This window comes from Ascaphus truei, chromosome 4 (assembly GCF_040206685.1).
Source record: "Ascaphus truei isolate aAscTru1 chromosome 4, aAscTru1.hap1, whole genome shotgun sequence".
Classification (NCBI taxonomy): Eukaryota; Metazoa; Chordata; class Amphibia; order Anura; family Ascaphidae; genus Ascaphus; species Ascaphus truei.
Window position 1 is genome coordinate 404091130 of NC_134486.1, and position 14983 is coordinate 404106112.

General features: G+C 48.1%; 1 protein-coding gene across 7 annotated transcripts in view; it reads left to right on the forward strand.

Annotated features, from left to right (window-relative positions):
• Positions 1-14983, forward strand: part of MSRA (methionine sulfoxide reductase A) — a 442168-nt gene that overhangs the window by 152287 nt on the left and 274898 nt on the right. For 6 of the 7 annotated variants that reach the window (XM_075598684.1, XM_075598689.1, XM_075598690.1 and 3 more), the window contains one exon: positions 14777-14845. The exons of the other annotated variant lie outside the window; for it this stretch is intronic. In XM_075598684.1, the coding sequence (XP_075454799.1) occupies positions 14777-14845 (69 nt within the window). The remainder of the gene's footprint in view (positions 1-14776; positions 14846-14983) is intronic. 7 annotated transcript variants of the gene reach the window in all.

Sequence of the window (14983 nt, forward strand, 5' to 3'; positions counted from 1 at the left end):
CTGACATCCTCACAGAACACATCCACAGACTGAACACCGACACACACAGGACAGCCCACTAAATAAAGTCAGCCCTGCCCCTATGATGTCAGCAGGACCTCCCCTCTGTATAGGCCTGCACAGAGTCAGGGGGCCCCTCCTCTATCACTCCAGGCAGGGCTTTGAAGGGGGGAAAACCCATGGTTACTACTGGCGCCTGCCCTTACCAGGGCTTACTCTAGTAGGAGAAGGATAAGTAGCCCGTTCTTACTTACAGGGGCTACACATACAAATAACGACAGGCAATCTGGAGGTATAAAAGGCCCCGGCTTTGTTTGTTTATGTAACCATGCTGTAAAATGGTTGCAGTCATCTCTCCTGCTGACAGTAAGGCCTGGTAAGTTATGGACATGCCAGCAGTAATTATGGAGGTTTGCCCCCACACCCTGGTGAGGTGCCCTATGTATGGATGGGAGTGGTCACAGGCTCTGACTCCCTGGTTGGTGATGTCAGAGTTGTGTCAGCCCCCAGAGGATACATAAGGCACAGCACTGAGCAAAAGTTAGTTCAGTTCTGTCTAGTCTAGAAGTTATCAGAGGAAGATCAAAGTTAGGGTGTTAAAAGGACTAATGAGACTGTGACCAGGAACCTGGCACAGGTGCAGTATTCCTGCGGGGATAGGGAATCCCTACATTAGGAGGACACACCTTTCAAAGGGAAGTACGGTGAACAATGGAGGGCTGAATACACCCCATTGTGGAGGGCAGCTGGCCCACCGTACAAATAAAGATGTCCTTGATTAACAACACTCTCGCGTGCAAGTGTGGAGTTATTGCACGGAGAGGGGCACCACAGAGGAGTTCCTCGCCAGGACCATCCCCGAGTGACAGAAGGGACCCTGATGAGGTGGAGGCGCTGCACTGGATCTAGGTAGGACTCATCACACTACCTCAGCTGCCTGTCTGGGTTGGCAAATCCCCATACACCATCATGCGGGAGACTCAGGAGTCCTGTAGCCAACGGGTGCACCACCAGACACTACACCGTAATGGGGACTGGTTAGACCACAGGGGCCAATATGAGATTGGGGGGGGGGTCAGACCGGTTCACAAAAACCGTTACATTTGGAGGCGCTGCTGAGATATGTAGACCTGTCAACAGGACAGGCTTTTGCTAGGCACACTGGGAAACAGGGAGAAGTGTTTGCTGCCACTTAGTGCTGCGTTGGGACGGACCTAGGGGCGGTCAGGGGGCTGATGGCGTGTGTCAGTTCGCAGGGACGACCTAGGGGCCTGAAAGGAGTTGGGGGTTTGGAGCCGGGCTATAGCTGTCCTAGTCACCTTGAGGTAGTGCTAGTTGGTAGGATGCCAGAAGGGATAGCCTGTTAACGTGGTCAGGAATCCTGGAGAGGGTCTGCGCTAGGCTAACCAAGACAGGTAGATGCCCCAAGTACTGCATGGAAGCCCCAGAGTACTCTAGCCCATTCCAGACCTCTTACTGTAGGGAGCACAGACTGGGAGGAAGGAGATACAGCAGATACTGAGAGAGTGAGCCTAGCCTGAGGTAGTGCATACATGAGCCCAGCCTACATTAGGTACACATGTGGTGGTGCATCAGAGACATCTTTATTGTACCGGTGTGGTGGCTGCCCCGCAGAGAGGAGCCCCCATGTACGATAACTGTTACGAGAGAATGGCGACCGCAAGAATGGAGGATCTGCGCGGTGCGGATAGTCCAAAATGGCGACCGGAGGTTAATGGGGAAAGCACACGTGGCGTGCGCCCCACTGAAGAGCAAGCTGTTGCTGAACTGTCTTTTTCATGCCTGCTCTGGAGTGGAGCGAAAGCTGTGGCCGCACCGTTCTGGTCCTGCCTAGGACAACGGGGCGCCGCCCTGGAGAACCGTGTAGAGGACATTGAAATTGCGGCTGATGGACAGGACTTACAAAATGGCGGCTCCCGCTTCTCTGGGAGACCGCGTGGGCCGATGGCAGACTATTCTGCAACTACAGTGAATTGGCCAGGAGTGGCGCCAACAGGAGAGCCCCGCCCGCTTGGAGGGTATGGCGCGAAAGCTGCGGCCGCGCCTTCATGAACAGAGACTCACTCAGCCCCAGTGCTGAGTCAACCACTTAGTCTGTGGGACCCTCCCCTAATATCTACCAGAGGGAGTGGCTTCCAGCTATGCCCCGTGGGCCCAGGAGCTGGTGCGCTGACGACACCACTACCAAAAGAAGTCCCGGCAGCTGAAATTGGGTGCAAGAAAGAAGGATACTTTGCACGCAAGGCAGCTGCAAGGAAGCGGCTGGAGTTGGCGGCAAAAACAGAGCCCCACCCTGTTGGGGAAAAACGCGCGAAAGCTGTGGTCGCGCCCTCTAGGACTGAGAGAGGCGCGGCCTTAATTAAAGGACATCCTATTCCCTTGTGGGACCCGCCCATAATTGCTACCACTGGGGGAGGATTCCAATTGTGTCAGAGGAGGGCGGAGCTAATCCAAGGAGTGGCTGACCATTCAACCCCTGTTGGTCACTCGTGCGGAACCGGCGCTCAGGACAGACCAGTATTACGGGTAGCTCCTACCAAGAATATGGCCTGCTCCCCAGATGCGAACCGGATGGTTTCGACCCAACCCTAAGCGATACCCGTCGGGGTACTAGTGATACGTGTGGGGGGCGCGGAGACAGTAGTAGGCCTCTGCCTACAATGCCGGCTGCCCGGCGGCGCCATGGGCACGGCCGCGCGCTGTCCCCAGTGTGGCACACAATATCTGTGGCCAATGCCCACCTTCGTGCCCATACAGAACAATGATCCTGGGGGGAATACTGCTATGCTGTCCAGCGAGTTTCCCGGTGCGCTATGGACTAAAAGTACAGACCCTGAGGAGTGTGATGTGGTCGGTTTGGCAACCGACCGTGAGAAGAGAAGGCGGTCACCGCGCTCGGTGACCCCAAGTACTTTAAGTGCGGATCCCTCGGACGAGGGACCCAAAGAGCCAATAAGTACCCTGGTCTGGCCGGTGGCAGTGCCCGGCGGGGGAAACGGGACTAAACGGCCACTTACAGGCAGCGACAGTGGGCGGAGTCGGATGTCCTCGGTGGAGCAGAGACCGGAAAGGCGGAGCCCAGCTGTTCTCGGGACCGGCGGGTCCAGTGGCAACGGGCGATCCACGCCCAACCTGCGGACTGGTAAGGATAGCCCTTGTCCTTGCCAGGCTCCGATACCACCGTTAGAGGAGGAGAGGCCGCGCCAGGCCAGGACGGCGCACGTGGACGTAGAGGGACTTCCGGACCTGATTGTGGAGGAAGAGATCCCGCATGGGGGTCCATCCCAAGATGGCGGCGCTTCCGCTTCCAGTGACGACAGCGTTTCCGGCAGAGGCGGCGGAACCAGTGGGAGCAGAGAACACACAGCTCAGCGATCGGGTGGTGGTTCCCGATCGAATAAGAAAAACCGGAGTACGCGGAGGCCGGAGAGGGGTGAGACGCCACCGGCGATACCACTGTCCAGTGGTACGGGACAATCTCAGTAAGGCGAACGGGTCGGAACCCCGCGGCTTCCGACTGCCTACCCCTATGCCCGACCCCATGCCCTAGCTAAGGCCCCTGTCCCAGTCACCTGTTCCCGGGGATCATCTTCCAGCTTGGGGGTGTCGGAAGGGTCTTTGGGGGTTGGGGAGAACCGGACTGGGGATAGAACGAGTAGTTTTGATTCCGGGGAGGGATCCCGGGGAGGAGGACAATTGGGACGGGTAACTAAGTCCCGGTGGGTGCCGGAAGAGGAGGATATACCTGCTGGGGAGGCCCCGAAACACGAGAGGTGGTCCAGGCCCCGTTCTGCAGGGACTTCCGGGGTGTGCTCCTGGGGAGGTACCGATGAGGGGGACTCTCAGGAGTGGAACGAGAAGCCCAGGGAGACCCGCTGGTGGGCGCCCTTATTCGAGGGGTACGTGGGTTGGATGGACCGCACACGGTTTTTGCTACGCAAAGATGACATTGTAGACTACTGGTGGGCTAGAGGGGAGTTCACGCCCGCAGAACGAAAGAAGAGATGCAATACCGGTGGCTTATGATAGACCGAAACGAAATCGAGCCCATGGTCCCTGGTATATTATCTGACCCTGTAGATCCGGATGAGCCCCTATAATGGGTGTTAACAGGGAAAGCAGGGAACGCCAACCTAACTAGGAGTAGTAGGGCGGAAAGGGCGATCATCGCAAAATACAAGTACTCTCATGGGTTGGAGTACCCGTATGTTCCTGAACCCCTCATGGAGGAGATAGAGGAGAATCGGGACAAGTGGTTAAGGGAGACCATTGAGGAGTACATGGTTAACAAAGGGGGTGCCATTTCTGGTAGCAAGGCAGAAGAGAGGATAGAGCACCTTATAAGGGTTTGGAGCATTGGGAGGAGCGTATACAAGCATAGGGTAGTATACAGGCCTGAGAGGGGGTCGCAGCGTAGCTATCATGTAACTGTCCTAGACATGGGGGGTCGAGAGGTAAAGAAACCGGACCCAAGACACTATTATTAGGAGGTACTAGTGGCATTACGAGGGCTCGTGGCTGCTGGTCGGGGCGTGCTTGGCGTGATGTGTACTGTTTCCTTGTGTTATTATGAACCTGTGTGATGTTCTAATAATGATGTTCCATTTTACAGTGCTTCCTGATGAAAGGTGTTCAAATTTAGGTCCCAGCCGGGGTCGGTGGGATTCACCAGGGGGAGAATGTAACCATGCTGTAAAATGGTTGCAGCCATCTCTCCTGCTGACAGTAAGGCCTGGTAAGTTATGGGCATGCCAGCAGTAATTATGGAGGTTTGCCCTCACACCCTGGTGAGGTGCCCTATGTATGGATGGGAGTGGTCACAGGCTCTGACTCCCTGGTTGGTGATGTCAGAGTTGTGTCAGCCCCCAGAGGATACATAAGGCACAGCACTGAGCAAAAGTTAGTTCAGTTCTGTCTAGTCTAGAAGTTATCAGAGGAAGATCAAAGTTAGGGTGTTAAAAGGACTAATGAGACTGTGACCAGGGACCTGGCACAGGTGCAATATTCCTGCGGGGATAGGGAATCCCTACATTAGGAGGACACACCTTTCAAAGGGAAGTACGGTGAACAATGGAGGGCTGAATACACCCCATTGTGGAGGGCAGCTGGCCCACCGTACAAATAAAGATGTCCTTGATTAACAACACTCTCGCGTGCAAGTGTGGAGTTATTGCACGGAGAGGGGCACCACAGAGGAGTTCCTCGCCAGGACCATCCCCGAGTGACAGAAGGGACCCTGATGAGGTGGAGGCGCTGCACTGGATCTAGGTAGGACTCATCACACTACCTCAGCTGCCTGTCTGGGTTGGCAAATCCCCATACACCATCATGCGGGAGACTCAGGAGTCCTGTAGCCAACAGGTGCACCACCAGACACTACACCGTAATGGGGACTGGTTAGACCACAGGGGCCAATATGAGATTGGGGGGGGTCAGACCGGTTCACAAAAACCGTTACATTTATATAAAGATAGCGTAACTGCTAGTCCCTGCCAGAATGCTCGGTTGATAGGTTAGTAAAGGGTCAGACAGGCCTTGCCCTGCTGCCCACCGTCAACCACCGCCGGGCCCCATTAGGGCGGCGTCGCGAGAGGGCTACCGGAAGTTACGTCCCGGTGGCTCGCCCCCTCGCCTCTACTCCGGCTTTAACAGCCCCGAGCCCCTTCTGGCAAGGACAAGCACAACTGCCGCAGCGACAAAGGCAACTTGGTCAAACTGACCCCACCTTCAGGAACTTCTGTCCGTGTTTGCAAAAGTATTCCGGAATTTACCCTGAAACAAGAAAGAAATGTTAACCATATTGCCCAAACATATTGTCCCCTCACCCCATACAATTCTCACCTTGCTCACAGAACAACGCCCCAAAACCTGGTTCCGCGCTAACCTTCTAAAATTGAGGGATGGGTGGGAAACCGCTGCAGCCAGGAGCAAGGGAACGCACTCGCTCCCGGCTGCTGGCCTAATTCCTTAAGCCCCTCCCCGCCTACAGCTGATACAGTGGCAAATCGGGTGACAGGGAGGCCGCGCCCCCCAGTCATGGCACTCTGTCGCCTATGCAGGCTAGAGAGGTTGCTTTTCAAGCACACTACAAAGGAACTTATCAGAAAGAAGTATTCTCTGGCCTACTAATGTCAGTAAGTGAGAGGTACCTAGCAGTCATAATAATTCAGATCATTTTTTGGAGTAAAATACACAGTTAAAATAAATAAATCAGTGGGCAGGCAAAAAGCTAAAGATGGACGGCCAACTCCTGTCCTCAAGGGCCACCAACAGGTCAGGTTTTAAGGATATCCCAGCTTCAGCACAGGTGGCTCAATCAATGTTCCAATCTTCGATTGAGCCACTGGGCTATCCTTAAAACCTGCCCTTGAGGACTGGAGTTGTCCTAATGTATAGTATGGTGAAGAAATCTTTAATAAACATGCAAGTTAAACTGCTTCTGTAATCTCTGAGACTCAAACTAGTTATAGCAGCAGGTTGGGAAAGAGGCGTACAGGACACGCTACATCTGCATGCCATGCTTACTATATCATACAGGAGTCCTATTTATTTACTTATTTTATTTATTTATTTATAAAATATTTTACCAGGAAGTAATACATTGAGAGTTACCTCTCGTTTTCAAGTATGTCCTGGGCACAGAGTAAAACAAATAATACATGGTTACAAATACAGTTACATAAACGAGCAGGGTATACATTATATACAAGACATTGCATGCACAGTTAAAGAAAATATATATTATGGGCGAATGAAACAGTTACAGACCAGATTAAAATGTGAGGCAGCCTTAGATTTGAAAGAACTTAAACTGGTGGTGGATGTGAGAGTCTCTGGTAGGTTGTTCCAGTTTTCGGGTGCACGGTAAGAGAAGGATGAACGGCCGGATACTTTGTTGAGCCTTGGGACCATGAACAGTCTTTTGGAGTCTGATCTCAGGTGATAAGTGCTGCATGTGGTAGGGGTGAGGAGCTTGTTCAGATAGCTTGGTAGCTTACCCATAAAGAATTTAAAGGCAAGACAGGAAAGGTGAACTTTGCGCCTAGACTCTAGTGATGACCAATCTAGTTCTTTGAGCATTTCGCAGTGTGTTGTAGTTGCATTGGAGAACAAAACGACAAATTGAATTGTAGAGGGTGTCAAGTTTGCTAAGGTGGGTTTGAGGTGCCGAGCCATATACTATGTCTCCATAGTCAATAATTGGCATTAGCATCTGCTGTGCGATAACGCTTTCTGACCAGGAGACTTAGGGAGGATTTATTCCTGTAAAGTACCCCTAGTTTGGCATAGGTCTTGGTTGTCAGGGTATCAATGTGCATTCCGAATGTTAAGTGGGAGTCAAACCATAAGCCCAGGTATTTAAAACTAGTGACAGGGGTTAGGGTGGTGTTAGCGTTGGTTCTAATCTGGAGCTCAGTCGCTGGAAGCTTTAAAAATGTAGTCTTGGTCCCAAATACCATTGTTACAGTCTTGTCAGTGTTTAAAAACAGTTTGTTTTGGGAAATCCAGTTTTCGAGTCTCAAAAAGTCAGACTGAAGTATGTGTTGAAGGTCAGAGAGGCTATGGCTGTGTGCATATAGGATTGTGTCATCTGCCTACATGTGTATTGAGGCTTCCTTACAAGCTGTGGGAAGATCATTAATGAACACTGAGAAGAGTAGGGGCCCCAGAACAGAGCCTTGCGGGACACCACAGGTGATATCCAGGGGGTTGGAGTTAGAGCCAGAGATGGACACATGTTGGGATCTTCCTGATAGGTAGAACTGAAACCAGTTTAAAGCTTGCTTCCCTATTCCAGAGCTCTGGAGTTTGTTAAGCAGGATAGCATGATCAACTGTATCAAAAGCCTTTGCAAAATCTAGGAATACTGCACCAGTGAGTTGACCCCGTTCCATTCCACACTGGATTTCATTGCAAACTTTTAGCAGGGTAGTTACGGTGGAGTGTTTGGGACGAAAGCCAGATTGGAATTGGCTAGGGAAATTTGTCTTGTTATAGTAATCGCTTAGTTGGGAGTGGACACATTTTTCCATGACTTTGGATAGAATTATTATTATTATTATTTATTCTACATTAGATCAGATTTGTTTTAAAGACTGCTATTAAAAGACCATTCTGTTACCTTGTAAGTAACTGCAATGGTTTCTTGTATTGGGATTCTAGTACAATATCAATTTCCGTCCCAATGGCTCTTCAGAGACATAGTTACATAGTAGATAAGGTTGAAAAAAGACATAGGTCCATCAAGTTCAACCTATGCTAAATTTAGACAACAGATACTTTATCCTATATCTATACTTACTTATTTATCCAGAGGAAGGCAATACATACATTCCTGATAGTATTATTACGTTATTATCGGGCTCTGGCCTTAAACTGAAATAGTTTTATTTGGGGCTTTTAAATGTGTTTGTTCTGGGAAAAGAGCACTCAGTAGGATCCAATGGTGGGTAATGATTCACTGACGCGTTTCACTTTTTATTTTTGTCTGTGACATACTGTAAATTGCAGTACCCTCTGTTTTCGCATTTCAGTAATTTGGAGATCAACACTATACAGGCATACCCCGCATTAACGTACGCAATGGGTCCAGAGCAGGTACGTAAAGCGAAAATGTACTTAAAGTGAAGTACTACCTTTTTTCCACTTATCGATGCATGTACTGTACTGCAATCGTCATATAAGTGCATAACTGATGTAAATAACGCATTTGTAACAGGCTCTATAGTCTCCCCGCTTGCGCACAGCTTCGGTACAGGTAGGGAGCCGGTATTGATGTTCAGGACGTGCTGACAGGCGCATGCGTGAGCTGCCGTTTGCCTACTTGGCGATTTGTCCTTTCTCGTGAGTGTCCTTAAACCGGGGTATTCCTGTAGTCTTGTATCTTGAGTGAATTCATGTAATCAACAATGTATATGTTTCACTTTAAGTTAGGGGTCTGAAACTCAGTCCTCAAGGGCCACCAACAGGCCAGGTTTTATGGATATCCCTGCTTCAGCAAAGGTGACTCAATCAGTGGCTCAGTCAATTTGATTGATGATAGGTGATTGAGCCACCTATGCCGAAGAAGGGATATTCATAAAACCTGGCCTGTTGCTGTTGTTTGAGGACTGAGTTTGAGACCCCTAAGTGCTTGGTTGAACCAACACAATAGATTCATGTGTAAAAACTAAACACAGAGATTTATTAAATAGCCTTCTAATTTTTTGACCTATCATTCTTATATGTACACAGTATGCTACTTTATAATTCCACTACTGATTCATTAGGTAGTCATGAATTGAAAGATTTACATACTATGACGTTAGCTGATGGTGATAACTCTTTTTTCATCCTCAAGTGCACAACCTTTTTATTACGTTTTGACAATGGGTGCGGTACTCATTCTAATTTAAATTGATCTAGAAAACGACAAAAAAAATAAAAATATAAAACCCCCAGTGTCACTGAAGATGATTCTACGCTATGTCACTGTGGCCAGACCTCCAAGAAAAACAATCAATCTATCTCCCTAAGGAAGAAGCTCGAATTGGTAACTCAAATGCAACACTCAACCCAATTAGAATGGCAGGAAGCCAGACAATAAGCCCATTCATCTCCAGATCTGAGTCACAGACAAAGCCGTGGAAAGTCGGCTGAAACAATGCTTGACAAGCAAAATAGAAAGAACCACGATACAGACAAAATAACGTGTTTTTCATGTAAAATAATGGCAATAAAGCTGAACATCCACTTTCTCTGTGATTAAATGCAATCTGATTCTGGACTCTATTCTTATAAAATTCAAGGGGCACTTAGTGACACCGTAGAGCGGTTCTTGGCAGTCTAGGAACCTTGGCTGTATGAGATGAGAGGACCCGGGATAGACACAAAACTCTGCACTATATATTAACTATAGATAAGGGGTCGAACTATTGTGCTAATAATGTAATACTGTGATACTCTATATGCTGTAAGTGTAATGCCCCTAGAGTCCCCCCCACCCCCTCGTACCATTTTTCTTCGTCCCCACCCCATTCCCTCCTTACTCCCTGTACCCCATAACTGTAAACAAATAATATTGTTTAAAAATAAATTAATTAAAGTGGCACTTTTGTGTATGATCCAGGTACAATAGTGAATGAATGCAGAATACTACAGACTGCTGTACAAAAAATATTGTCTGCAGAGTTGTAGGCATTCACATACGATAGCAAACTCTTAAGTACAGCAGGGCCCCGCTTCTCGGCGCCCCGCTTTTCGGCGATCCGCCGATACGGCGGCACCAAGAAGGGGGCCGCCATCTTAGATCCTCCGTCGCACATGCGCAGACCGTAGTTTGCGCGCGCATACTGTAGTTTGCGCGCGCAGACCATAGGTCGCGCATGCGCAGAACGGCAAAAATACTGATTTGCGCATGCGAAATAACTGAAAATCGCCGGATCCGCTTTCCGGCGATTTTCACTATACGGCGGGCCCCTGGAACGGAACCCGCCGTATTCCCGGGGCCCTCCTGTACTGTATACTCACTTTTTGTGGTGTTCCTCCACCCTGAGAAGCACTTGAATGGGTTAATTGGTCATTGATGTGTGTATGTATGTATATATATCTTTATTTATACAGCACCATTAATGTACATAGCGCTTCACAGCAGTAATACTCGTGATAATCATATAAATAACAAATAATAAAAATAACACATAAAGGGAATAAGTGCTTCAAACGTAAAAGTAACATTAGCAAAAGGAGTCCCTGCCCAGAAGAGCTTACAATCTAAATGGTAAGTAGGAAGACCGTACAGAGACAGTAGAAGGGGGTTCTGGTAAGTGCGGCTGCAAGGGGCTATGGTCGATTTATGAGGTGAATAGTATCAGCCACGGAGACTATAGGGTTTGGTGAGCACTTGTTTGGAGGGGTTGTGTCCCTACTGTATATGCATACAGTATCCATCAACAGAGGTCATCACATCGGGTTTTACATTGCTGTATGGGAAGACCATTGCTATATGGGAAGACCATATACGGGAAGACCATTGCTATATGAAATGGTACCTTCCAGGGCTGTTCCCACTACTCCAACTTGGTGATTTAAAAATTTTTTTTTTAACAATCTGTTGTAGTCAATTATTAGGTATAACCCCAAGATCTCTGTCCTCATGATGAAGGGTAGCGACTCTAAGATGTACATGTTTGTAGAAAACTTCTGTCCTCTATACTTAATTTCTTCCATGGACAACTTGCCAAGAGACAATGTAAAACAATAGTGTAAATACCGGGGAGAGTGCGTGGGGAGGGGGGGAATGAGGAAGAAAGTATGTGTTGCCCTGCTTCCCCCCCTCTCTGGAAGATGTGCTGCTGGCTACAGGTAGCGTGGTGCGTGCATACCTTTGAGGGTTCAGGAGAGCTGAGTGTCCGCTGTGTTTTGGGGTAACAGGACAGACATTCGGCGATCTTGGGGTTCTTCTCTTGTGGATGACAGAGCCTCCAGCCACTGCAGGCTCCGGCATAGCAGGAGACAGTCCCAGCAATGGCACCGAACAAGTATACACCCCCTGCCCGATAGACTGCAAACAGCGGATGCAGACCAGATTGAGAAGGGTCCCAGGCCTCTGGATGGTGCTTGGCCCTCTGATAATATTGAGTCCATGCTCTCAGCTCTGATCTCTCTAGGTCAGTCAGCCCAGGCAGGACTGACTGGCATGTCTCACCCCCAGCCGGGAGGAAACAGCACTGACTACACTTTTGCACTTCCCCTCTGACACACAGAAAGGGGCACAAGGTCTGTACCATAATTGGCTCTAATCAGACCCGGTGTCACCTCCACTCCTGCCACTCAGAGAGTCAGCATGAGGGGGGGGGGGTCAATTCTCCCTAGGATAGTCTGCCACAGCCTAGATCTACTAAGGAATTACGTGACAGGAGGCAGAGAGGCAGTCTGGACTAGCCATGGCTACATCTGTAATGTAAGATATGCTGTAAAAACCTTACAATGGACATAACTGTCCCAAGTATTCCATCTTTTGGGATAGCACAGTTGTTTTCACCAGTGTTCCATGGAATCCTGGACTTTCGCTGAAGGATTCCAAGAGATCTATGGGAAAAATGCATTAAACACTTCAAGAGCCAATAATGTTATTGTGCCATATTTTTCAATGTAATAATTCCCAAAAATTATTTTTATTGCAATGTTATAAATGTTATGTTTTAATGATCTTTACTTAATTTTGTTTACAATCATGGGCAAAGGGGGGGGGGGGAATCACAAGGCCAGGAAGCGGAGGGGGGTCCGAACTCAGGAAATTTTGCCCCACTGGAAATCAGACCCAAATTGTATTTTTGACCGTCTGGGTGGGCTCCCCTCTGGCATCTGGGTGAGGCCTGAACAGACACCCATACACTACAGGTAGGGTCAGGGAGGAGGCAAAGTGAGAGAGTTAGGGAGAGAGTGGGGGGGGGGGGGGTGAGAGAGGTGCAGATAATAAGAGAGTGACAGAAGGGGGGGTAGAGTAGAGAGAGAGGGGGGGGGATAAGTGAGAGAAAGGATGGGGATTCACAAGGCCACTGACAACCCGTGGCACCAGTGGACCCTCTACTCCTGGGAATGCTGTCGGCTGCCCTGATGAGCAATCATACTTTGTAATGAAACTAGTTGTAATCTCTTATATACCAGCAAGCTGTTAACTCGTGGCTCTGGAGATGGTGCTTCTGCGGCATTGCTGAAGGTGGCCCATGCTTCCAGATCAGAACCAACCCCTCCTCCCCTGCAGTGATAATCCTCTGGGCGGTCGCGGTCACTGGGTGTGACCAGTGACCAGATAAAAACACCAAAAGGTGGAGCGAAGAATCAATTGGGGTTCAGAAAGGGGATTTCACAGAGCAAAATATTGAGCCGCTTTCTGAACGTGGGAAGGTCTTTGATTTTTCTCATGAATATGGGGAGGGCGTTCCATACCCTGGCCCCCGGTACCGAAGGGGCATGACCAGCTCGACCTGTGCATTGGAATCTGGGGACATTTATAAGTTGAAGGTTTTGGGACCGTAGATTTGAGGTGGGTCAGTGGAACTTACATTTTGTTTGAAGGTAGAAGAACATGATGCGGTCAAGAAGAAAATAGAAATGTATCAAACTCCAATTAGTCACAAAATTAACTTTTATGGATAATAGAATGTTGCTACGGCAGCAAATTGCAGTCATACATTGGTTAACCCTTTTTTGGCTTTCTGCACGCTTGGGGCCCTTACGACCTTTAGGTCAGACTGCCGATATAGGGTTAATTCTGTTTTCTTTTGCTACCTGGAACTGCAGCAATAGATGAACAGCATATCATTTTAACATTCCTTCCTTACCTGTGTGGAATAGTTTGATAATGCAGTGTGTTTGGATAACATTTTGAAATCACCTTGTGTTCTACAAAGATATTATCATTAGAACTCTGCAATAAAACTGAGGAACGTGAAAGGTCACTAGAATCCATTCTAATTGAAATGTCCAATAAATCAGAGGCAACCTTGGGTGGCTTATTGATGAAATTGAAGTATCTCTGCTTTAAAGGTACATTAGTGCTTACTTTGTAACTCTATCCATGATGCCTCCTATATAGACTTATGTGTACTGATTTAAATACAAGCTTCTCCAAGCGCTTAAATGGGTGAAGTCCCACAAAAAGGTGTCTCCTTTTCCAAGGGAGGCAAGAATTTCTGCCGTTGATGGTGACGCCCGATAAATTCTGTATATTATTTTGTATTGAATTACTTACTCTGTAATGTAAATTACAGTTCAGTTTTATGATTAATTTGCAACAGTTCACTTTCAGAAGTTCAGGATGCACTGCAAGAACCCTCCTTTTCCCCAAATCATGTTTTTTTTTAAACTGTATACCTATGAACAAGAGCACCATGATACTCAGAGCTCCGGGTACTCCACGAGTGACGAGATACCGCACGTGTGTTATTTTTGCCTGTTCCCGCAGGGGAAAGAATAACTACGGGGGTCACCCAATCAGTAGCTGCTATGTCATCCGCCGGCATTCTGTTGACGGCCAGAGTGAGGCTGATACCAGTAGCGGTATTGTTTCTCCTGGACAAGAATTCTTGGAAGGGAATTTCAAATAGCGTGGGAGATGGAGGGGGGGGGGGGGGAGGGGGTGGTTGTGCCTTAGCTTGGTACCTCTTGTTTGAAATTAGGTTTTTTTTTTAAACTCCCTATGTATACTGTACTGTATGTAAAAAACAAGAGCAGCACAGATTGTGTACAGATCACATACAGGCATACCCCGCTTTAAGTACACTCACTTTAAGTACACTCTCGAGTAAGTACATGTCGCCCAATAGGCAAATGGCAGCTCACGCATGCGCCTGTCATCACGTCCTGAACAGCAATACCTGTACCGAAGCTGTGCGCAAGCAGGGAGACTATAGAGCCTGTTACAAATGCGTTATTTACATCAGTTAAGCACGTATAAACCGATTGCAGTACAGTACATGCATCGATAAGTGGGGAAAAGGTAGTGCTTCACTTTAAGTACATTTTCGCTTTACATACATGCTCTGGTCCCATTGCGTATGTTAATGTGGGGTATGCCTGTATTGAGTCTTATTGACTAAGCCACGCTCTGTCTAATGCCAGATGACACGGTATAGCCCATTTCCATGAGGTGCTGGGTAATTATGGTATATAAGTATATCTGTGAACAACAATATTCTTGGAATACAGTGCAACTGTTACAAACCAGACAATTTCTTATGTGCCTTAAATAAGTTTTTAATATGTTTTACAGCTAAACATCATGTCAATGGCAATTCGATGGTTGAACCTTTCCCACAGGGAACACAGATGGTAATATTTGGTAAGTGATTTAAAGAAACATTTATACATTGTACATGCCTTTTTAGGGTTATTTTCATTAGCTAATACATCTTTGTTAATGTGTGTGCCCAGTAGATTAGATTTTTGGCAGCTTCAGGTTTGTGACTGGAATCTTACC